Below are 22,494 nucleotides of genomic sequence, written 5' to 3' on the forward strand. Positions count from 1 at the left end.
GATATTCAACATTTCCACAGACACGGGAATTACATAAAATCAGCCCAAGCTGAACAATTCGGTAGGTTAAGTCAGATATTTAAATAGTCCTATGAACTACTTCTTGCACAAACAACTCACCCATGACTGTTCACTTCCAAGTAGATTTTGGCAACCATCAAGTCAATCTCTAACATGCCTCAAGGTAACTCAGTTACAGAAATACTGAAAAGACAAAGTTAGTGTCCTTGCCTTCTTTGTGGGACCCCAAAGGTAAGTTCACAGCCAGGTGGCAGTGTCATCAGACACATTTAGCTTGGGCACTTGCAAATGTACTGTTGGGTGGCTTATCAGCTCACCCATTTGACAATAATGCACATGGGTTTCAAAGCACCTTGTCAAAAAGAGCAAATAACTGCACCTCATTACAATTTCCGACGCGGCAAATATTTAAAGCAAGTTTTAAAATGATCAAAAAAAAGGAAACAGGATCCTTTTCCAGCCTCTCCTCCTTTTCATTTCTACAGGTCAATCCCTGATGGTCAGCAAGGAACTTCCCAAATGCTTCCACACATATTTGTCATAAAAGGAAGCAGATCTTAGATTCGGCCGGCCCATCTACTTCCGCCACAAGTTACGAAGGCAAAACGCTAAGGACAAATAATCACAAGCAGCCAATGAGGCTTTAAGCCGTAGCCAATCAATACTTCCCTGGCTTTGCGTCCGCCTCTTCTCTATAAGTCTCTCCGAAGCTCACATCTATGGAGCGCTCCTAACCACTTCCAGTTTGGCGCTGCCCAATTCAAATTGACTTTTGCTCAAATAAACCCTTAAAATGTTTAATATGCCTCAGTTTATCTTTTAACAGAACCAATGTTTACATTAAGATTTTCAGCGCTGAGATTCATTCCAACGTCCTGTTTTTTAAAGAAAAAGAAGGAAAGAAAGAAGAAAAAAGAGAAAAAGAAAAGGAAAAAAGAAGGAATGTGTGTAGGGGGAGAGGTGTGTCTGTTGTATTCCCTGAAACGTACAGGAGGACTCCTTAGAAGTCAGTGAGGCTCTAGGATCAGTTCAAGAGGAAACAAACATCAGGCATCAAAGTTTGGAAAGCTCTCCATGAGGGCAATTGCTGATAACTCAGAGCAGTTCCTTAAGAATTCCCAGAGATATTTTAAACCGTTTATCTTTCTCCAAAAGCTTATTTTACTACTAAAAAAAAAGCAAAATCCTGAGCTCTTTAACACAAGTGGCAATCAAATAGGCTGACATAAAATCATTCCCATAAATTTGTCTTTGAAGTGGAAATGTGATCATATGCAAAGAACCAAAGGAGTAACCACCATTTCAGCTGCTTCTCAGATGCTATCTTCATTAATCACATGCAAGAGTTAGAACCTGTGATCTCTCTGAGCTTAGAATCTCCCTTTTGGGCGAGAGCTCCCACCTGAGACGCATGCTGTGAAAAAGAAGGAATTTCTATTGCTTAAAAGTAGCATCGAATTTCTGTCAGTGGAAACTGCAGGCTCTTCCGTGTTGGCCTCCAGGAAAAAGGTCAAGCATGGAAATCACCATACTATCCCCTGGAACCCAGACCCTAGCACTGCCGTTTGCTGAAATAAATTTACAGTGTTTTGGGAAAGTCATGACCCGTCAGGCCCAAAGTAGCGATCTGCCATCCTTCCAGTTATATTTTGATGCCATTTTTATATCTGGGAAAATTCTACCATTTGATTTTTAAAGGTACACAGGCCAGAAGAATATCACTCTATTACCTTAATAAAATCAGTCACCCTGTCACACATCCCTGGTTTCAGTTCATGTCTTTTAGTGACTTGTTTATTTACTGTTTCCCCTTGAATATAAGAGGGCAGGGACTTTGTAGCCTCAGGATCACTGACAGTGGCTGGCTCACGGCTGGTACTTATTAAAGATATGTGTGGAATGAGTGGTGAATGTTATTTTTAGTATACGTTTACTGTATATTATATTCCTGTGTTTGATGTCCCACGAACTTAGCCTGTCACACTATTAGTAAAAATAGATCATACACATAAACTTTATTTAAAACAAATAAGCAACAGAAAAGGTTCACTTTAAATAATCAGGGATTCCACATGTTCAAGTGAATATGTTTTATTAAATGCATACTAATATCTTTCTATAGTATGTGAGTATACATAATAAATTAAAATGTATATATTTATTAAATATAGATATAATACCAGAACATGATTATTTCAGATGAGAAATCAAAATAAACCCATTTTTAAGTATCTTTTGGTCACTCCAAATTGATATTGCTCATAAAAAAATACACTGATTTTTCCCTGGGGGAAAAAAATTAATTCCATAGCAATGTAGTTAAGGGACATATTTTATTTCGTAGCTTTCTGCAAGCAAAATTGCTTTGATACAAAATGAGTTCAATGATACAGGTGCTACAGTCCACTCAAGCAAAAGAAAACCTCACATTTATATTGATGCACTTTATAATTATATTCTTAAGTATAATAGGTCTAATATCCAGGACACCTCTGGCCTCACGGGAAGAAATGGCACAGAAATGCTGCATGGTTCTTGAATATCAGAGCACTGGCGAGTGCTTAAAGGAACTTCTGGTGATTTCTGTCAGAGACTGCTTAAAGAACTGTGTGTGGATGTGTTTGTCTTTCTGCCCTCTGTCTTTTAGTTTACACTGAAATCATCCTGAAACAGATCCCTCGTGTGTGTCTTTCGGCTTTTCAGAGTTTCCACAAAAGCAAGGGAATGTCATGAGGTATCCTTAACGTTAGTTCTCCATGTAGTGCTGTGGCTGTCAGAGAGGATGTGGACTTACCTGTAGGTACAGTAACTGATTTTAGTGTGTGCTCCGCACGTTACAGTGCAGAAATGTTAGTGCATGTTAAACTCCTTCTTCCCCCTCACATATGATGTGACATTAACCCCAGAATATCTGACCAAAAATTATACAGAGAAAATAAAAAGACAAATACACAAATAAGGCCATCTGCAGGATTTTAAACTCACCTCTGCAATATTTCACAATAATTTCTACATTATATTTTACATCTTTCAAACTTAAATAATATAATGCTCAAGGAAGGGCCTTGGTGGAACCAATTGCACTATCTCTTTGAGGACTTGTCCAATTTTCTGGCAGGTGATTTCCTCTGGGGTGTGGGGATTTTGGAAGGCTTGGCTGTGGATGGCCGAGAACCTGCTCGGGGTGTAGGCCTGTGTGTTTGGGGGACAGTCTCCACGTCTGAGCACACGGACTGGATTTCTGAAATGTCAAAGTCTGATGCATCGCTGCCTCGGCGGCTGCTGGCTCTGCTGCCAGCTTTGCTCCCAGCTCGGCTTCCTGGTCGGCTAGGAGTCCTCTTGGGATCTGAGGAGAGAGGGCAGAGATGGGTCACTCTTATTACTGGGTCCATTTGCAACAGATTCTTGAAACGTAATGCCACCTCTAATCTCAATGATTCTTCTTGACACCTAGTAAGCACTCAGAAAACACTAGTGGATTCATGGCCTTCCTCCATTCCACAAGGGAATGGAGCCTCACTCTAAGTAGATATACTATACAAAAAGCTAGCTTTACAAACAAAAGATAGGTTTGGGCTCACCCCACTTAAAACAGGATTCCACTTACTACAAACAAACATAAGGAACATATCTATAATTTAAGATTATGCTTTCCAAGGGTTAGCATGTGCACCCAGGGATGTGTGCAGGGCAAACATGGAGCCAACTCTTATGTGTAAGTTTTACCCAAGGATAAGTAATTCAAAGCACATAGGAATTTAAAAGATAAGACTTGAAACTTTCAAGAAGCTTCATGCTTGCCAAGCCCAGAAGCCCATGTGTTAGGTTCACCATTCAGTGAAAAAATACAGGAAGTACTGGCATAAGGCCCCATTGGGCTGGGTTTTTCCAACCAATAAAGTAGAGCCCAGTGCAATTTCTAAGCAGGCGGAAGAGCCAGGCCCTTCCAGCTGGGAGGGGTGGGATCCTGTCGTAGTTTTGTTTCTGTTCTACAGTCCTCCTCTCATCTGTCTTTGGTACTTTCCAAAAGGGATTTTCTAGTGACTCATTTATTCCCTACCTTTGCTGGAGGACTTGGAGGTACATATGACTTGAAAAGAATACAGCATCGTGAATTCGTAATTTCTTTCCCAATTTAGGAAGAAAAGGGACTTTAATCTTCAGATCATACTGCAAGAGCCATTAGAGAGAGAACTGCACCGCACTCACCAGCAAACTGTGTTCGGACTCTGGCTGCCGCCGTTGTTATCAGGCCGCTGTCATCCCCAGAGTGGAAGCCTTTCCCTGATAAATATCCTGGAAGTCGAAGCTTGCTTCCTTGTATTGGTGTCCCCTGTATTTAATCAGTGAAAGGACAGTCAAGATGTAGCTCCTGTTCCACAACATTCCACCCCCACCACTTTACAGAGGGGCGGAAACCCTCCGCTAGACCCCCTTCAGGGGGCGGAGAAAGTTTCCAATGGAAGGAGGCACAGCGAGCTCACTCGCTTTTCTCCACTAATTTCTTATTGTCTCCCTGAATTCAGAGAGAACCTGCTAAAGAAAATGAATTCACGTTGAAGGGAAAACACAAAAATGGAGATCTCCCAAAAGATGGCAAGGAAAAAAAGACAAATTAAACTGTGAGTACATTAGTATCTTTCAGATTGTCAGTGAATATTACAGAGGTAGGAGAGTATCGCCAAAAAAGATGGCGGTGGCATGGTACAGAGAGAAGACGGGGCCCTGAAAAATCGTGCTTGTATATTCTGCTGCCTCCCATGCTTCTAGGGAACTAGGCAGAAATAAACAAACAGAAATAGAACAATAAGTAAATAAGTAATGCCTAGACGCCATCATTTAAACAAACTTCACTGCAAAAAAAAAAAAAAAAAAGTGACATTTATAACCCGTATAATGTCACTTCATTTCCTAGCTCTGTCACCTTTTATAGGCCTTACATACAAGACACTTAAGCATCGTCAGGAGATAATTCTTCTCAAATTCTTATGAGTTCATAGAGAATGTCTAAAGCAATCACAACTACGAAATTTTATTATAAGTCTAAAATCATTGCATTTTTCCAGATCACTACAACATTTAAAAAATTCTCCCAAAGTTAAGAAAATAATCTCCTGAGAAGTATAAGAGATGTCATATTTCTCAAAGAACTCATAGTCAGGGAGCTGTTTGGAGGAAATGAATCTGTAGAAAGTATGTGTGTAGTTTCTTAAAAATTATTTTTTCATTTATTGGTTTTAAGTGTTTAACCTAGCATCTGTAAGACCTTGAGATACATAAGAGTTACAGTTTATTAATATTAATATAATATTCATAACTTGTTTACATATGTAGTCTACACATCTATTTAAGGATAGAATTTATGTATGATTTGTATGCATATAATACTTAAGTTTTCAAAGTACCTTCACATATATAACTACAATTAATCCTCACACTCACCTAATCCCAACTTTTTCACAAATGTGAAAAATGAGGGCCCAGGGAAGAGATTTGCCCAAGATCTGACAACTTTGATCTACTTAAATTTCTAACTAAGAATCTCAACAATCCATGAGAAAGTGAGGGCCTACAAATTACAAAATATATCACTCAAAGGTGACAGAACTCATCACCGTGAAAGACATGATCACTCTCAGAAAGCCTTGATTGTTTTGATTTTATTGTCACAAACCCTACCTAAGACTTTAAAGATCCTTCCACAGAAGTATACTGTTTGTTGTTGTATGTTGTTTGTTGGCTGGCTTTTGTCTGATGAGGTTCTTTGAAATGAAACATAGTTTTGTATTAGTCAAAATAACACACTTAGACTTTAATTTTGGGGAGTCTCTACTTTTAAAAAATTTGAACTGACAGAGCAGCATAGCCCTAAATATTGAAAACAGACATGTTGCTTGAGCTTAAACTGTTCTCAGTTTTTGCTACAATAGAGCCACCACAAGTGACAGATATCTCGAGAGGTCGCATGTAATACTAACGTCTCCCATCTGAGGGAAGGGGTGGAAATGAGGAAGAGCTGAAGAATGGGCTGTTTCTGCCCCACTTCTGCCACTGTTAGGAATGGTGTTTCCATCTGAGTCATGAGGGTAGCGAAATCTTCTCTCCCTACCTCTTATTATTGGTGTGACGATTAGATGATACATAAGAAAGTGTTTTGAAAAGGACTTTTTAAAGGCACTAAATCACTTTTATACGAGGGTCCTGGCCTTTAACATGAAATACTGCCTTCATTTCAATAAAAGTTGTTTGGGGATTTCCCCCCAACAATTATTGTGATTCTAATCAAATACGTGATTATTTGCTGCTGCTGTTTGTCATTTTTACAGAGAAGTTTCTTTAAAAATATACGGTTGGCTTTCAATTGAATGTAAATGATCCAATATATGACTATCATCTAAATATCTTATCTCCATATATCATGCCATATTAAAAAGATAGAGCATGCTGGAGTAATAATATCATTAAAGTCTAATAAAGATACATACCTTTTGAAAATGATAGACAACTTTTTGCATACCAACCCCCTGCAGTGATAACTCAAAGCCTTATACGTCTCACCTACCCAGCGTTCTTGGGAAGAAATAAAAGTAACTGACATTCAGAAGGACCTTGCCCATAATGAACACTCAATGAACATTCTTTTAATTTAATGGATTCTCTTGCAAATGATCCCGCTTCTCACCTAAAGGGGGTTTGTTGCATTTCTTGCCCAGATTATGTCTGGAAGCAAAAGCATACCATCACCTTTAAAAGAAACTTTACTTAGGTCTAGTGTAATCTCCGCCCTGTATTTCACTCTCCCAAGAGAGAAAAGTAAAATTATGTATGAGTAAGTAAACAAAAACACAACGCAGACACAGAGCCTGCAGGTGTGACTATGCTAACCTGATACCAACCCAATGGAGAAGCTATCAACTGTCTTTTCTGTTAACCCCTTACTCTCACATCCTCCTGGAAATGCTGGGTTGACTGATAGTTATTTCATAGAAGTCCATAGAAAGATGCAGGATTATCAAAAGTACATATATGAAGGGAGAGGTGAAGCAATGTTAGTGGGTGATGTTTCAGTGAAAAAGACTGTTAGCCTGGGAGCCGGGGCCTTACAATACCTCTGCAGACGGCACGGACAAGTCTGAGCACTCTGCTGGCTTACAAGGAGTTGACATTTTGCTGTTTGTCAACCATGGTTTACCATAATTGCGTGTTAAAGGATGGAGAATCTGTATGGAACAATGGCAAATCAAACGTAAAGGATAGCAGATAAAAAAACAAAGCCACAGAAAGAGATATTCATAGCAAGGAATCACATTTCACAGTAAGAATGATAATAATTAAAAATAAGTGGGAAGATTTGATGGCAAACCATACACACCAAAAAAATGAAAGAAGCTTTAGGAAAAAAAATCAGTCTGATAGGGAACCAAAGGCCCTAAATAGACAGTCTCTATACTGGCCACAAGGCAAAAGCATATTTTTTTTTAAAAGACAGTCCTTCATTCGCCATATTGTCAGAAGGGACAGAAACGGAGAAAGCTGGTCCTACAAACTCTAGGGTCCTAAACCATTCCAAAGCATGCTCAGGCCACTGACTGCACACAGGAGGAAAACGTCTCATGCCCAAGGCCTACCTTGGGTGTGCTGGTGGCAGGGACCTGTGGGGACGCTGCCTGGGCAGCCTGACTGGACACAGAAGTTGATCGGTTGGGCGAAGCTCCTCGCGATGAAGGCCGCGATCTTCGGCCCCGGGGTCGGAAAGCAGCCATGCCCTGACTGGCACCATCCGCTAAGATGAACTTCTCCCGAAGTTCCATGTTCGTCCTTCCTTTAGCTGGAGCATTGAACACACAACAGTGGACACAAACAAAAGGGGGAAAAGAGGAAAAAAAGTGCTCAATCCTTGACGGGGAGAAGCACCACCTGGCAGCACAGATCACGTTGAGGATTTCAAGAACATCTTTTTGCCATGCCAACTCCAACTCAGCATAACAAAAAGTTAAATGCATTCCTTTGCAATGCATTCCTTTTGGATACAGGTAAGTTTGGGAAAGAAAAAAAAAAGTGTGTTTATTCTAACACTAGACACCAGCAAGAATAATCACTATTAAACAAAGAGTCAGCATGAAAATGGAAAGCTCATGCTAAAATATTGTTAATCCACCAGCTACTGATGCCCACATGGTTTCAACACCCTTTCCCCACACGGAGAAGACAAGCCAGGAAGGCAGGGACTGTGTCTTTTGCATGTACTATGGAGGTAAGGAGAATGCCAGTATTTTAACATCGGGATTAATTAAACAATAGAATTACACAGAATGAGAGATGGCTTGTTAATCAAGACGACAACACATAAACTTCCAGGTTTTTCACTTCAATGAGGCAGCTAGTATTTTTACTTTATGCCTTGAAAAACTCTGTTTTACCAACATGCAATAACGAACACCAGACCCAAGGACACATGAGGTAATCAGTGATGCGACACTCATACGAACACATATGCACGAGGAGGACACGCCCCCAGAGCCAGATGAGCAACGTGTTAGCATGTGTCTGATCACTTCTAGAACCCTACGTTTGCCACACACTGGGGTGTGTTGAATTTTCACAATTTAAATTTGGAAGCACCAGCTCAGTTGGATATGAGTTAAGCCATACGCAATGGAGGAAGCGTGTTATTTGAAAATAAATGATGAAAGCAAGAATGTAAAAGTAGGAAAGAGAAAATGTAAGGGAGGAGAGGCAAAGAGAGGGGTTGCCAACCTATAGGAGGCTGAGTAGTAGTAATTGAAGAGTTTGATTCCGAACGTAACATTTTACTCCCATGATGATGAACTAGAAAAAATGACACAGGATACCAATCACATTAAAGAATACTGTTAGCAGGAGAAGAAACAAAGTACAGTAGTTGAATACGCAAAGGGCGCTCAGATTGGGCCTTCAGCACACATTTCAGAAGAAAAGTTGCATGAGGAAAAGCAGCACTCAAGGGTTTGACTCAATAAAAACGTGTATTTAGAAGACTTTGTGACAGTCGTGCTAACTTTTCTAAGCAGCCCAACAGAACACCACATGTCCTAATTTCTTTATTTCATAAATGGAGCTACCTCCCCTGAGGCTGCATTATTTTTGAAATAAATATTAAATCAAAAAGGGCGCTCTTGTTATTTTACTCCTTTTGAGGGGGTATCTCTGACTTGCAGAGAGCAGAGCTACTGTGTGTGGCTGTCTAACACCCCATGGTGGCCGCAGCAGAGGCCTGCTGATTGCACAGGAGCTCACTCTGACGGACCTGGGTACTCAGATGCCAGCACTGAAACAAAGGCGCCCCATGGGAGGAACTTTGGCCTCCCACTTGGTGGCCTAGTGGTGCCAGCACAAACATTTGTTGTTGTCCGTTGGTTTAAAAGGATTAAAATGAGCTCACAGGTTAGAGAAAGGCAAAAAAATTTTACTGTTTTTTTCAAAGAAAAATAGCCGTACTCAGTAAATGGGACCTACCTAGAAATTGCAATTGAATGACCATTTGTAAGTTAAATCAACTGAGAATTCAAATACTGACTATAGCTTCCTAAGTGACTATAGCAGACCAAGCACTCTTAGGCTGGTAGATATGGGGAGAGCGCTCTCCTCTAGCTCTGCTATTTAATGAGAGATGAAATCCTTTCCTTGATTGGTATAACTACTCATTTTGAAAATTGCAGATGGGAGCATCTCATTGAGAAAATCTGTTGTAGTATTTCCTGCCTACCAGTCTCTATTTATCCAAGAGAAGTAAAAAAACAATGAGAAGAACATGGTTTACATGATGGCCACAAGTTCTTTGAGAACTTCAGGCTGACGGACCAACGTGAAACATTCACTTTTGTATTAAATGACCAAAATTATACCCAGTATGATTTTGATGCTGGAAAATAATACAAAAATTGATCCACTCTCAGGGTGTCATTATCCTGACATCGGCATCTCCTTACCCCTGCAGGGATCATTTTTCACTAAGAACTCATCAAGTGCCATCCATCCGCCTCCGACACGGACCATCACGGTACTTCGCAGGATTCGAACAAGTCGCAGTTGCTGAGAGTCTCCAAACTGTGAAGATGAAGAAAGAAGAGCCTCTAGTTGTCAGAAGGGAGAGCAGAGGGATGCTGCGGTAAAGGATGACGTGCAACCCGCAGCAGCGGAAGCAACCAACTTTAACCTCTTGCTTAGTTCACAGCCATTAGTAAAATCTCAGAAAAAGGGGTTTGTAATGATCTGCGTTAGACAGCTGCATGCTCATTTAGCCCAAAGGAAATAGTTTGAAAAAAGACAACGAAGGTTATCACGCATAATAATGAAGCTCTCTCCTAAAAATGATTTTTCTTTCTTCTGACAGAAACAACATTAGTAAGGCAGTAATTGAAAAATGTTTCTAGAAACTAAACACAGCCATGAAAAGAAGCCCTGGCCCACTTGTCCAGGGTTTACACAAAATAAGATGATCCTAAAGAAAATGTAATTAACTCTGATTTTTCTTCATTAAAACTTCCTTTTATACTAAAACTGTTTTCCGCTGAAATCTGTGGGAGAAATCTTCAGAAACTCATTTTTTCTCTAAGAACAGTTTTGGCTTAGGGAGATGAAGTAGTAAGTGAACTTGACCAATAAAAATTTCACAGTGAAATAAATTTCTGTGTCACTAATAATCTGGTAAACCAATTCGTTAAGGGCTGGATTAAGGTGCCATTTTGGATTGCTGTAATAGCAGATAGAACAGGCACTGCCAGATTGTTACGGATACAGCTTTCTCTTAAAGCTGTCTGAAGCATACTCGCTGACGTTCAGAAGCAATTGCCTTTTTCTTGCCCTTTCAATGGATCTCCAATCATCTGGATATGTTCTAAATTCTGCAAGTCCTGGATAAATGTCTAGATTACAGATAGTTTCTGAACATAAAGTTTATTTGTTTTGAAAGCCCATGAGAAATGATTTTATGCTTTTAAATCATTTCTAATAGGCTCACGTCCAATTTATAAAAACCACGAGGCTGAATTTCGTGGTTGCCAACCCAGCAGATACCACAGCAAGATGAACAGTCAATTAAACACCAACAGCATCTTTTTAAGGCAGGTAAGACACAATTGTGACTTTGATTATTTGTCTGGGTTCATGACGGATAAACAGAAAACTGAGTAGAAACAATGTGCTACTTTTCATAGGTTTTAACACTGAGTTTTGGGGAGAGAACCCTAAAACAAAGCCAACCATTCAAGACCCTGAAACTCAGAAGGACCTATAAAGCATGTAAAATGCACCAGCAGGAACTCATGCGTTTTACATCAAACCTTTTTATATTGCTATTTCCAAGTCCATTTTTAAGCCTTGAGATTTAAACTTTCCTATAATTGAACCTGTTCCTAAAATGTAAATTAAAATTTAAAAATCAAAATATGTATTTATTTTGTTAGAAAAAAATTGGTGCTGCTAATAAGCAAAGGGAAAGGAGGGGATTTAAAGAAAATTACCCTTAAGGAACCAGATAATTAGAAAAAACACTTTTAGTCCAAGAATATGTTCAAAACAAAAGTTTAAAGACAAAACTAAAGTATACTATAGAGATGATATTTCAATTCTAACAAATAGGAATGATTTTAAATTTTATTTTGCTACAACTAGGATATACAACTATGTGCTGGGGCTTTGGAGAGGGTGAAAAAAATGAAGAGGAAGAGTGGCAGCAGACGTTAGCTCAGGGCCAATCTTCCTCACCAAAAAAGCATTAAAAAAATTATTTTGAGAAGACATTCTCTAGACAACTAACACTGTCTTCAGAATTGCCTAATTTTCCCAAGAGCTAAACTAAGAGACAAGAAAAACAGACTAATGTTGTTCTTTGTGCTTTCAGTGAATAAAACCTTTTGAGGTGAGTACTTCATCCCTTCTACAAATAAAAGATGCTATCCCAATTGATGACTCAGAAAATAACAAGAATGGAAAAGTAACTTTTTATGTATTATAACTAATGGAAGTAACTGAAAATTTCTATTCAAAAAAATTATGTGCTTGAAATAAATGGGGATAATAGGTAATTTGAAACTTAAGATGTAACATGGCTTAAAAACTCAGTGGAAGAGGTCAACATCTAATATGATATGGTCAGGTTCTATAAATAGCACAGTTCTTTCCAAAAGCATACAGTAAAAAACTTTTCTCCTTGTTTAAATCAAAACACAATTTTTCTTGTCTTTAGTTCTAGAATTCTGATCGTGAGGCAGTGCCACTGGACAGTTTACGTGGCCTTTTAAACGTGAGGTCAAAATGGCATGAAGTGTGACTTTAAGATGTCACGTAAATTAAAAGAGAGAAATTTCCACAAAAGGAATGACATCATTTAAAACCTCCAGAGTTAAAACTTCCACCCAGAGGATGCAAAGCCCTAAATCAAGGACTTAGGACAAATGGACAACAGCGGCTTTGGAAAGAACACGTTACTTGTGGCTGAGTGCCACGGGCACCTCTCACTGCTCTGTCTTCCCATGTCATCACTTGATGCTGGTCCTTCTCTAGCTGCCATATACCACACACCCTCACAGGTTATTAGCAATGAGACTAGATAGAGATGTGTAGGGAATCAGATTTGTGTTCCAATGTGCACTTGCATAAAACATATGCAAACAGTAACATTAAAAATGGGATCTGAAAATGGCATTTGTCATACTGTAACCAGCCAAGCTACAGTTCATTATCTGGTTTGCTTAAAGGTAATCTCCTCATTTGAGACACAAGGCAAAAAGGAATCCTGGATGAAGGACCCTTATAGCGTTTACAGAAACACCACGCCAACCAACAATGTAGTAGCTAGGGAGACAGCACGGGAAAGATTGGCCATGGCAAGCTTTAATGATTATGAATTAAAGTTAAAAAAAAATCATTGGGAACTTGAGAATACATTCCACTGGTTTATACCTGATTTCCCAGGAAGAACTGATGAAAAAAAATGAAAAATGGAAGAAAGACACAATTAGTTCAACAAGAAACTCTATGGCTCTAGAACACACACACAGACTCTCACACTCTGGGCTTCTGGATATAGTATCTAGTTTAGAGATGTGCAAGTACCCACCTGTCCCAAATTCAAACCAAATATCAGAAAATTTTCTATACAAATTTTTTTTGAAAATCTTTGGGTTTCAAATTTAGTTAAAAATTTGAATAGGCGCATGAATATTTTTCAATGTAGAAATGCAAAAAAAAAAAAAAAGAAGAATGTTCCATTTGTAAGCAACATATTGTATTAGGGAGACTCAGCACATTTCCTATCTAGCTACTACATACAAGAGATGCTCCAAAAAAGAGAAAAACGATAGAGAAAGAGTGACAAAGTTACACTGGTCTTCAACTAATTGTTTCAAAGAAGGTGAACCAAGTTACTAAAATTTTGAATAAAAGGAAAAATTACTGGACAAATAGAAAACACTGCCTCTTTTTCATATTTACAAAAATTAGTCAACATTTTTAACTTCATAGTTCTGGCTTGGAATAGATCTGCTATTGGAAATGTCAAAACTTAACTCTAGCCATAATAAAATATACTAGGAAGTAATACGAATCAACCTAAATATATAAGATGCATTTTCCTGTGAATGTTTTTCTCCTTAAAAGTAATATACATGTTGTGTATGTCAAAGATATGTCCTCATATACAAAATGCAGGCTATTTTTATATAAATTAAAATGACAAGTTGGAATTTCACATACCATTAAATTTTCATATGCGGTAAAACTAAATAATTAGCACTCCTGGAAAACAATGCAGATCAAATTGCATACAAATTTCCATTGTTATCCTTTAAAATTTGGAAATATAAAGTTGTTCTGAAAACTTACCCTGTATTTGTTATCTCCAATCTGTTCAACTTGAAATCGTTTTGCACATTTACACTTAGCTACCTGCCTTGTCACCTGCCAAAAACAATGATGAAATAGCCACTTTAATGTTACTATCACACAGTGGAATCCTTAAAACCTTGACACAACTACTAAATACGAAAAGAAAAAAACGACTGCGTGAATTGTGCATGCTCTCGGGCAGCACACACTATTACGGCTGTAGGCGCCGGAAAGATGATGAGTACCTCATCTTCGATTTTGTCGGCGTCAGTGACCGGTTTATACGCATCTTTATTTGGGTGAAGTGCTGCTACAAATTCATAGTAGTCAATATAGCCATCGCCGTCTCTGTCAAAGATGTCTGCAACTGCGCTCATCTCCAGGCGACTGGTCGGGAACTCTGAAGTTTTCCAAACAATAATTGACAAATTTGTAACGTATTGAAAGCGTTCACTGTAATGATCTGATGCACTGTGAAAGGACTCCTCTCATCCAGCTAACTAACATCTATCAACTGACACATTTATCCTTTGCTTCCCCCTTTTTTTGTGAGAACATTTCACTTCTCCTCTCTCAGCAAATTTCAATTACACACCCAGTGTCATCAACTGTAGTCACCCTGTTTTACACAAGATCCTCAGGCCTTCTTCATCTTATAGCTCCACGTTGGTACCCTGTGACCAGCCTCTCCTTATTTCCCCCATCCCAGCCCCTGGCAACCAATTTTCTACTCTCTGTTTCTGTGAGTTTGACTTTGTATTTAGATTCCACATAGAAGTGATAAGATACTCTCAGTATAAGCCATATTACATTCCCTATGAAAGTGTCTAAGACCTGCTACTTACAATAAAATACTACAAAAAGGTTTAAGTCTCTTAAAAAAAAAAAGTAAGTAGTCTAACCTCTTAATTCTGCCTCAAGACATTCTCAAGTGTACATTTTAATTAATGTGGCTGGTTAAATTATTAGGGTCATCAAATATATTAAAATTCTTTAAAAAATTGATTTACATCATAACAAATGAAACTGCTATATCTGTGACTTAACTTTCATTACTACTAGGGTGAATCTTTTGAAATTGCTGTTTTTCTAGGTTGAAAAATTGTTTAATATTGGCAAATTTCATACGGTTCAATTACTACTTAACTTAAGGAATAGATTAATTTTATATATATGAATTCATATATATTCATATACAAAATTTACTTTACAAATGACTTCCAGTAACATCTGCCAGAGAAATCATATCCACATGACTGAACCATCAAACAAGAAGGTGACACATAAGAATTTTCACGGCGTTCTAATTTCCTACTAATGACAACCTTAGATCAGAATGTGAATTAGAATCAAAAAGAAAGAGACTGACTCACATTTACTGACTTCCTATTGTATGCCGGGCAACACCAACAATCTAAGAATCAAATATTATTAACTTTATCATTCTAGTGAAGACACGGATTCATGGAGTGAGGGAATATATCTGTGGTCACACAATTAATTAGTAATTGTGCCTGACTCCAAAGCAAAAAATTCTACCAGGGACACTTTTTTTTTTGAGTGGTGACTTCACAGCCAAGTTTAAGGGCAATGATTTATTGGTAAGACAAGTTTACTGGCCCCACAATTTAAACTGTGCTTATTTTTTTTTTTTAATTACATCAATTACAATCACCTCTCTTGAGACTTACTTGAGGAAAGAATTCCATCGATAAATTCTTGTCGGGTTATCTTCCCATCCTGATCTTTATCAATTCTCCTGAAGAAGTCCATCACTCGTGATTTCTTGTGATTCATCCATCGCATGTATTTTTTGCGCCAGATATCGAAATCAAAGTTAGCAAATTCCCTCAGCTGAAAAGGGCAAAGAGTATCTTGGTTGAGTTAATGCTGTGCTCGAACTGTATCTTGTACTATGTGAATCACGTTATTTTTAATGATCCTCTAGATAATACACATATCTTCCCCGCTTCAAAGAAAAGTATGATCCTGCAAAGGAGACTCAGAAACATTTTGCTGTAAAGTTTATTTCACTACTGTCACCGGTTTTTCTTTACAAATAGAGGAAACAAATAAAACTCCTCAAAAAGTCAAACTTAAAATCTGGGATAATGCCAAAATCATACAGGTGGTCTGCCCCCAAGTAACACCACTAGTAAGTTCTCTCCCCCTGGGCAGAGGCCCAGCTCCACAGCACTCACCCTTGCTCTCTCTGCTATTTGCCACTTTAACTCTCCTAGACATCTAAAATTCTCCCAATTTCAGAAACTGAAACTCTAAATCTGAGATCAGAGAACATACATAATTAAAATATCTGAATTATAAATGGTTATATTTGCCAGGTCATACCACCAAGGAAACATATGTCCAGCCAGATCTTTTCTTAAGGAGTCAGCTTCTGATTATATTAAATCACATTAGTTTTTTACTTTATTGATTTCTTAAATCCAAGTCCCATATATCAGGTTTTCTTTTTTCCCACAAAAATGTACATACTTTTGGTATTAATTTTAGAAATGATATATACACTCAAGTAGCATGAGTTTGCTTATCTATTATCAGCAAAGTTGAAAAATCAACATTTTGGCAATGTGTTATGGTAAATGAGGGTGAATGGCCATATCGTGTGGAATATGAGAGTTTTCTGACCTCCTCTAGTCTGTCCAAGGCGTCATTAAGCTTCCTCCTTCTTTCCAATGCGAGGAGCCAGACTTGCTGCCATTTGCTCACCAATAAGTTGACCCTGGGATTCTTGGTTTCGATTTGTGTCTGTGATCCAGAGGGATATAAGCTTGATGCTGGGAAGCGTTTTCCTGTCAAAACACAACTTTAGTTAGGATGGCAGTTTGCAGGGTTCTGAAATATGTTAAGGGTTGGCCTTTCTTGTTCCTGGCTAAGGCTGAATCAATTTAATTACTGGGTATTACAAACAGAAATATCCTTTTTAGATGACGCATAAGGCCAAGGTCCAAATCTGTTTTAATTATTAAGGATCACATACTCTTCATATAAATTAGAGAAATATATCTAGACAGGGGCATTTAAATACTGGAAAGCTCTCTCAATAAATTTATGCTTACAATATTTTCCAGCTTAAAATCCGTGCCATTTCAGTGACAATGAAGTACCTTGTGATCCTCTTCTTTGTTAAGGTATGATAAAAGAAATCTCTCAGGGCAGTGAGAGTATCTGAGAATCAGTCACAGAAAACCCAGCTGCCCTTCTTAGAGGATAAGGCTAAAGGAGGGCAGGTGAGGGCAGGATACAGGGCATTCAGGAGAGTCAGAGCAAGATACTTTACAAATTCCAACCAAACATGGAAGTGTGCAGCTTTCACCCAAGTCCATTTTCCACTGAGCTTGTGTTTCCTGTGCATAGTCTTATACCCCAACTTACCACCTTATTAAAGTTCTCTCCCTCTTTCTGGCTATTTTTCACAAGTTTTTATAACTTCACAGAACAATTATCTCAATGCATTTTCCTCATCTAACTAAATGGTTTAATGTGATCTAGAAAAATTATTGGCTTAAAGTTATATAGGAAGTTAGTGTCCAAGCTGGGATGTGCCCACAATTCCTAACTCCCATAGGGCTATATAAAAATATCAGTGGCTAATATTTATTGAGCCTTTGACTATATGCCAGGAAGTATGCTAAGCACTTCATACACATTAGCTCATTTAATCCTCCCCACAGTCCAATGAAGTTATAATTACCCCCTTTTACGGATGAGGAAATTGGGGCTCAGAGAGAGTTTAAGTAACTTGCCCAAGATTATGTTTCCCGGTTGGTAAGATAGCCAAGGAATCTGTCTCCGGATTTCTTAACTACTTTGTTACCTTGCTTCCTTGTGCAATATAGTAACTACAATAGATCTGGAACCATTTTTTTTTATGAAGGCACCATTCAGAAATACACAAAATGTATGATATAAATTGTGCTTCTTTTAAATCTTCTCCATGCTAGCTATTATTGTTTTTAATAACATTCAGTTGGGTCAAGGTCACCTGAGAAGTAAGTAAATAGAGCCTGAAGTCATATGAACATGGGCAGAATTTATCAGATTGCTGGTCACTAATGGACAGTTAGGTCATGAACTTTATCCAGGTCATCACCATTTCTGTTATATTTCACTTTAAGGTTATTTATATAATAGAAGCAAAATGAGACAATTCAAAGGGGGGGGGGTGATGATTTCTGCTCCTGTTGCTAATTTTTCCAATTGCTTATTTTTCAATAAGTTGCTCCAAAACTTGAGCCTGTGTATTCTTTCAAGAAAACCTTTTATGATAAAGAGCTCATGTTGAATCACCAATTGCTCCAAAATTTCAAACAATAACTCAAAAAAAAACGAACTTCCTTGCTTAACCATCTCCATTTTAAAGAAATTGGCTACTGCTTACTTCCTGCTCGTCCCTTATCCAAGACTGGAATGTGGGACTGTAAGGAGGAAGGGTCGGCTGCTCTCCTTTTATAGGTCTTGGTAACTTTGTCCACATCAGGTTGTTTTCTGGTCATTTCCTCCATGAAGGTCTGAAATGAAAGAAATGATGTCAATTAAATACAAGTATACCAGAGAAAACCATCTTTAGAAATGAACTAAAAACAAGATAAAAGGACTATGCTATTATTTCTGAAAGAAAAAAATAAACTATCATGTTTTATGTTTGGGGGGGGAAATCTAAAACGTTATAGCTGCTAAGTAATTACAGCTTTATGAAAGCAAAGTGTTTTAGTTTGAATACCAGACATGGGAGCAGCTATGTGAATAATATAACCTGTCTGTGCACCAACCAGGATCAAGCTTTCAAGTGCTTCCTGAAGAATCTTAAAGTGAGCATTTGTGTGCAAAGCAATTAGTTAACTGGAGTGGTTCCTAGGACTTTTCTGTGGCACATTTCACTGACATATTTGAAATATTTAAGATGACTTTGACATACAGTGACATAAAGCATCCATGCTAAATGTGGATATATTTTCAATATTCCTGTCAATAAATATACTCTGCCAAAGAGGGTAAAAGCTATTCAGGTTAAAGTTTATATTCCTATCTTTAAGTTTATATGAATAACTTTCCACGTCTTATCTCATCTCTTTAGGCTTATCATTATTGTTTACTAGGTATCCCAAATCTGGAATATGTGGCAAAGGCAGAGACGGTGGTGAAAAATGATGGAGAAAGGAGGAGGAGGCAGACAAGAGGGAAAAGTGAAGGAACACATTTTTGGACTATTTGTCACGTTGGAGGACTCTGATCACAGAGAACATGGCCTGAGACACTTCAGGGCCATCACAGACATCGATATCTCATACTTTTATTAAAATATAACAGCAATGTTAACTGCTTAACCAACTGAGCTGATGCAATGTCCCTGTGTAAATGTATATCAAACAAACTGACAAGCACACACACAAATCAGACTCAGTGCGACTGATGCCCGTCACTTCAGAGTTTACAACAGGGAGAATATAAAGGAGAAGTAATTTTTTTTGAGCAAGACGACGTGTTCCCTTGTAGATATGATGTATTTGAAATACTGACAGTCATCTTGGGCGACGGTTAGCAGCAGAGAGTAAAACGTGCAAACATGGAGCCATACAAGGGAGGGTGAGATCACCGAGAAAGGGCGGAACGGAAGGAGTGGAGAGCTGAGGATAAGACGGAGGGAGAGCTGACATTTAGAAAGCAAGAGGTGGGGCAGGAGCCAATCTGAGCCAGCACCACATGTGTATAACTTCGCAGAGGCCAAAAAGGCAAGAGTTTTGGGAAGGTCACAGAGGGAGAGGGGAGACGATGAGAATTAAGTGACTGTGAAGAGAGAAGTTTCAGGGCAGGGGTAGAATTAGAAACCCAGCTGGAAGGCGTTGAGGAGTGCACGTGAGGACGTGAGAGGAACAAGCACAAAGCAATCTTTTGAGAAGTACGGCACAAAAATATTGAGGGGTTCGGATGATCCTTATTTTACCTGGTGTTCCGCAATGAGGGCTTTCACCTCTTCAATCTCCTGGGGGATGACTTCTTTATCCTTCTCACTGAGCGTGGTTTCAGCCCACTGCAACCAAGCCAGCAAAGCTTCCAGCAATTCCTGTTTCGCAATGAGCCCAGCCAGAGCACTCGCTAGTCTCTGCTGATGTTGCTTCGCCCAGGCCAGCACCTGTGGGAGAAACAGAAATTTCACTGAATTTCTTCCATCTTAGTGAATAATTTAACTGATGTAAAATACAGAAAAGTTAAATGCAAATTAGGATCATCCTGGGCTAGACCCATAACACTTCTGGTCTCTCTAGATCCCGGCAGTGGTACTAAGACCCAGCTTGTATACAGGAGCCCCCTAGGGTGTTTGCCGCCTTCAGAAGTTGAGGACATCAATCACGCAGGCTTTCTTTTGCTTTCTAAGTTAAGTTCAAATATGCATTTTCTGAAAGATCAAGTATGCTTAATCCATGCAGCATGGAGTAGAAATAAAAACAGCTAAGATCTTACAGACAGAATTAACTCACTTCGTGCATGCAATTCATTCCACAAGCATATACCACTCTGAAATACCATTTAACTGCCGGATTAGTCAACAGATACAATGTGGAAGTGGGACAAAAAGTTATACAGTGAACCAAACATTTGCCTTTTCACGTTTCAGGGACATAGCTGCAACATGCCCTTAATGTTTTAAAGAAAAGTGGATTGCAGAGACAGGTAATACACACAGGAAGGGTATTTGAAGGGACGCTTCTCTCTGCAGAGGCCACATGTTTGCATGGCCGTAAGTGCATCTTAAGTGCTGACATTTCTACACCCACCCGGCCCCTGACTCTCAAAGCCACTACTGCTCTGAAGATCATCTGAGAGACACTGACCTCCTCAAACCTGGCCCGGATGATTGTGATCCAGTGCTTAATGGTGGTGATGGAGTCAGGGTGGCAGATGGCCAAAACGGCATCTCCCATGCTGGTGGCTTTATTGAGTGCAGCTCGTTTTTCTTCCAGTTTCTTCATGAATTCCTACAGCAGAAAGAGACTTCAATTAGCTGTTGGCACTGGCTGAAAACAAAACTCCCTGACGTTCATCTGACTGTCAGCATTAAACAAATAAACAAGAACCTCTGATGGTTTATTCACAGCTGGAAATAATCCACTAATTGGGGAACTAAGAGGGGAGAAGGAACAAAAATAGAAAACAAAGTACTTTCTAACATGTATCTCAAAATACAAGTATAGGATAATCTCTCGTGCTTTACAAAATATGTTCTGCAAAACACACATTCCCCTAAATTTGGATATATTATAACTATAATGGAGAATAGGATTGGGAGAGACAGTAATACCAGAGATAGAAATAATATTGATTGCAAAACAAAACTGTTCTAACAATTAAGACAAGGAGGTTAGTACTTAAAATAGCATTATCTGTGCCAAGAATGATAGGAATATATACTAAAAAGGTGCCAAGGAAGACAGAAGGCTGGGGAAGGAGCTGTAAATATTTGGGGGTGTGGGATATAGAGCCCAAAGGTCCAGGCAGGAAGGAGTTAGGGGGAGGTTGGAGGTAGTGGGCCAACAGTGGGCCAGCCTGTGTGAGAATGGTCCCTTTCAAAAGCCAACAAGAGCCATTCTCTGCCCTGGCAGGATAAGTAAGTCTCTATAGGCTTCAAGTCAACCTTTTACATGACAAATGTTTCACATACATAACTGTACTGTACTTTCTACCATCACGTGGTTAAAAAATGAGGATGTTTGCCCTACCAAAGGTGACACGCTTCCAAAATCTCACACTGAATGTCAAGCATCCACTGACACCCCAATCTATCTGGACCCCCATGCTAAGAGGGATTTCTTAATCATACTGACCCGGGGTGCCAGAGGCTGCAGACATAGCTGACGTGTGTACTTCTCATGCCATGAGACCAGAGCAACCATTGGAAAACAAGGTGTGTCCCGTAATGTCCAGTGACCTTTTGTTTTTAACCTCGGTGAAGCAGCTCTGTTATACACCCCCTACTCTGGCATTTTGCTATGTTTAAATAATTTGTCTACATACATATCTACTAGACGTTAAGGTCCACAAGACCAAAAGACCATGTCTTACTCAATTTTGTGTCTTTGTGATTGAATAAACGCTTTTTAACCTTTTATTTGCACATTTTTACTGTTGTGGAGTCAAGCTTCAATTAACAATACACTCTGCTAACATGATCTACTTTTTAAATATCATGACCTACCCTTAAAAATGTTAATTTCCTCCATTAAAGACACCCTTAAATGAAAGGAAAAAAACTTTGCTAGGAAGAGAAAACCAGAGGTAAGAACAGCCGTGCCTTCCGGAGGACAGGCGGCCTGATCACATACTTCTAATGCCTCCTACCCCTGGATGAGCCAGGTCCTGCCCAGAAGGTTGTGGCCTGACTGTCGCTGCCTTCTCTGCTCCTCCAGTCTTGTCGCAGTGCCACTGTGGTGGTTTGTGCACACGTGGGAAAGTTTGCCATCTTTAGAAATTGGATTATACAGAGAAGTCTCTAGTCTAGGCGCTAAGATATTAAATTAAATATTCTGTTTTTCTTCCATTGGTGAATGTGTGAAGGGAAGCAAAAGAAATTAGAATGAATAATGTTAC

General features: G+C 38.9%; 1 protein-coding gene across 41 annotated transcripts in view; it reads right to left on the minus strand.

The window, feature by feature from the left end:
* Positions 1-2,335: 2,335 nt before the first annotated feature.
* Positions 2,336-22,494, minus strand: part of DST (dystonin) — a 440,625-nt gene continuing 420,466 nt past the window's right edge. For 20 of the 41 annotated variants that reach the window (XM_070586311.1, XM_070586314.1, XM_070586309.1 and 17 more), the window contains 14 exons: positions 20,742-20,885; positions 19,853-20,041; positions 18,290-18,419; positions 16,537-16,700; positions 15,579-15,741; positions 14,133-14,287; positions 13,885-13,959; positions 12,964-12,981; positions 9,990-10,107; positions 8,779-8,850; positions 7,650-7,849; positions 7,131-7,241; positions 4,231-4,354; positions 2,336-3,367 (listed from right to left, as the gene is read on the minus strand). In XM_070586311.1, the coding sequence (XP_070442412.1) occupies positions 3,105-3,367; positions 4,231-4,354; positions 7,131-7,241; positions 7,650-7,849; positions 8,779-8,850; positions 9,990-10,107; positions 12,964-12,981; positions 13,885-13,959; positions 14,133-14,287; positions 15,579-15,741; positions 16,537-16,700; positions 18,290-18,419; positions 19,853-20,041; positions 20,742-20,885 (1,926 nt within the window). In that variant the 3' untranslated portion in view covers positions 2,336-3,104. Of the gene's footprint in view, positions 3,368-4,230; positions 4,355-5,700; positions 5,784-7,130; positions 7,242-7,649; positions 7,850-8,778; positions 8,851-9,989; positions 10,108-12,963; positions 12,982-13,884; positions 13,960-14,132; positions 14,288-15,578; positions 15,742-16,536; positions 16,701-18,289; positions 18,420-19,852; positions 20,042-20,741; positions 20,886-22,494 lie in introns of all 41 variants that reach the window. The other 21 variants (XM_070586335.1, XM_070586336.1, XM_070586312.1 and 18 more) reach the window with 9 other exon arrangements.

Source organism: Equus przewalskii, chromosome 19 (genome assembly GCF_037783145.1).
Source record: "Equus przewalskii isolate Varuska chromosome 19, EquPr2, whole genome shotgun sequence".
NCBI classification, from domain to species: Eukaryota; Metazoa; Chordata; class Mammalia; order Perissodactyla; family Equidae; genus Equus; species Equus przewalskii.